This window comes from the organism of the source record quoted next, unplaced genomic scaffold (assembly GCF_019419815.1).
Source record: "Pyrus x bretschneideri cultivar Hongxiangsu unplaced genomic scaffold, Pyrus_bretschneideri_v1 Contig8, whole genome shotgun sequence".
NCBI lineage: Eukaryota > Viridiplantae > Streptophyta > Magnoliopsida > Rosales > Rosaceae > Pyrus > Pyrus x bretschneideri.
In genome coordinates this window covers 6,056,593-6,059,351 of record NW_025999820.1, presented here as the reverse complement: position 1 = coordinate 6,059,351, position 2,759 = coordinate 6,056,593, and the positions used below count along the sequence as shown (strand labels likewise).

Sequence of the window (2,759 nt, the reverse complement as noted above, 5' to 3'; positions counted from 1 at the left end):
CATATGTTACATGACGGAGGTAACATATCCTCTAAAGTCATTCTGTTGCCAACTATGGTCATTCTATTGCTTCACATTATGTTTGGTTTCATTCTTGTCCTGCTATTGTTCGGCAAACTTTATTATTTATCTCCTCTTGTATCGGTTGTCCTCGGCGCTTTGTTGATAAATTAATTTCTTGTTTAAAAAAAAAAAAATACATACATATATATATATATATATATATCCTCTCAAGTCCATGCATTACTAAAAAAGAAGACGAAATTAACCAGTTAGGTTCTTTACCAAGTAACGTACCTACGAGTTAGGAATACTTTTCTAGCAAATTAAAGTTGGGATTTATACTTTTGAACTTCGCTGACTTTTGACTTTTAAGCAAATTTTAGTTCTAAGATCGATTTCTATATATATATATAAGCAAGACGAGAGATGCAAACCAAAGGAAATAGAGGTAAATGATACAGAAAATGGGAAACATGGTAGAAAAGCATTTTGCGTTTTTTCTTTTATTTATTTGCTTAGCAAAACATAGTACATCATCCGCCCAACCCAAACCCAACTTCAACGACAAACCCCAAATTCCATCTGGGACTAAACATTTTGTGTTGATACATGGAGCTTGTCATGGAGCATGGAGTTGGTATAAGGTGGCGACTCTCCTGAAGGACTCAGGTCACAATGTCACAGCTCTAGACTTGGGAGCATCCGGGATCAACCCGATCCAGGTACAGCAACTCCCTTCGTTATCGGAATACGTCGAGCCTCTGACGGAGCTCATGGTGTCACTACCACCAAAGGAGAAGGTAATCCTTGTAGCTCACAGCTTGGGTGGAGCCGTAATATCTATTTTCATGGAGAGGTTTCCTCAGAAAATTGCTGCTGCGGTATATGTGACGGCTTTCATGTCTGGTCCAACTCTTAATTACTCAACTATATTTGCAGAGGTAATGAATTTCGCACACATGGATTCAGTTGCGCTATATGTCCTTAATAGTGCTTTATTACTATGAGTTGTAATTGACCATATGCCGTACCTTATTCATCGTATCTTGTGAATAAAAAATGTGATGAATAGGCATGGGATAACTATATCCCTCTCTATTGGAAGTTCCACAAATAAACTTATTTAGAAGACACCTTGTGTGCATTTTGTAACTTTTTTCAATGACTCAAGTCGTCTATATTGTCGTTCATCATGCATACATCATACTTGCAAAAAAATACACAATAAAAAACCATTAAGGCATCAATCAAATTACATATAGTGAAACAAGTAGACAAATACGATTCTTAATAAAACAATGAAATGGGTACCATTTAGTTCAAAGTCCGTATATATAGTTTTAGATTTGAATGATGTAGAATGATCTTTAACGGAAGACTTTAAAGATAAACAACTAGATCGTTGAAATATATTGGAAATTGGACCCTACAAGAGATTATTTAGATAAACTTATTTGGGTGTGTCTCAGTAAAATGGAACTATATGTGTGTGTCTCTGATCTCTTGTAAATTGTTGTCCAAATCCTACTGAATGAGATATAAAAGGGTAATTAACTAACAAATAATTTTCTTCAAAAAAATGTATAGGTTACCAAAAGATTTGATTTTATGGACTCTCAGTTCAGATATGATAACGGGACCAACAACCCTGCAACCTCCTTTCTCTTTGGGCCTAAGGTCTTGGCGACAGAATTTTACCAGCTCTCACCACCACAGGTAAGTCTTAAAGTGTGTCTATTGCAATAGATAGGAAACCTATTCTGCTCTCTTATTGGTTGGTGATTTATATAATGTGCAGGATTTAACCCTAGGGTTATCATTGGTGAGATTTACTCCTCTATACAATTACGATGTAATAAAGCTCACGAAAGAGAAATATGGATCAGTTCCTAGAGTATTCATCGTGTCCGACCAAGACCATGCGATAGTGTTGGATGTGCAAAACTACATGATAAAAAACAATCCGCCAAATGAAGTGAAAGTGATAAACGGTTCTGATCACGTGGTCATGCTCTCTAAATCTGTGGAGTTGTTCTCCTGTCTCCAAAATATTGCTGAGAAATATTCATAAACACAGACATGCATGGTTAAGTCAGGCATTCTAGCTTGCGCCACATGCACCATAATACTATATATAATATATGTATGAATAATTAAATTAATAAATTAAAGAAAGTTGCTATTTTCAAACCGGCCTAACCAAAAAGAAATAAATTACACAAAACTACTTTAATTATAAAACGAACCACAATATTATACCTCGTATTTTAAACATTGGAATGTCATGACTCATCTTATAAATTTCGGTTATAAAATCCGTCAATATGTTTGTTAACTGTTGACGTGTCAGGACCCACTCCCTCCAATTAAATTGAGAAATTAATTAAATAGTAATAAATTAAGGTTTTTTTAAATAAATTAAAGTTAAATATTAATAAATGATGAGCCCCAGATATGGAGATGTGGAGGCTTGCAGCGACATCACCATCCGCTTTTTTCCTTTACTGAGCGACATCAACATTTCCAATTTTCTATTCCAATTTGAACAGCAACCTGAACAACATGCACACACCCAGATTCTTCTCCCACATTGTACTCTTCTACCATTCTCCAATTTCCTTCGACGCCAATTTCTACTCCTGCAACGGTAGGCACCACCAAGCAGAGACCACTTTAACAGCTTCGAGCGCCTGATTTTTTAAAACAAAATTCGATAAAATTAAGGTTCTCTGTCACCATCAACAACGAATCACCTT

General features: G+C 35.6%; 1 protein-coding gene across 1 annotated transcript; it reads left to right on the top strand.

Annotated features, from left to right (window-relative positions):
* The first annotated feature begins 455 nt into the window (after positions 1-455).
* LOC103956135 (methyl jasmonate esterase 1-like) lies at positions 456-2,074 on the top strand. Its single transcript, XM_009368081.2, has 3 exons — positions 456-944; positions 1,591-1,719; positions 1,802-2,074. The coding sequence occupies exons 1-3, from the start codon at positions 456-458 to the stop codon at positions 2,072-2,074; spliced, it is 891 nt and encodes a 296-aa protein (XP_009366356.2).
* The last annotated feature ends 685 nt before the right edge of the window (positions 2,075-2,759 follow it).

What these genes read in the sequence shown, in the direction of transcription:
- LOC103956135 (XM_009368081.2), top strand. Translation starts at nt 456, where the DNA reads ATGATACAGAAAATGGGAAACATGGTAGAAAAGCATTTTGCGTTTTTT. An exon ending in ACTCAACTATATTTGCAGAG is followed by an intron (nt 945 to 1,590) that starts GTAATGAATTTC and finishes AAAAATGTATAG; the next exon opens with GTTACCAAAAGATTTGATTT. An exon ending in ACCAGCTCTCACCACCACAG is followed by an intron (nt 1,720 to 1,801) that starts GTAAGTCTTAAA and finishes TATAATGTGCAG; the next exon opens with GATTTAACCCTAGGGTTATC.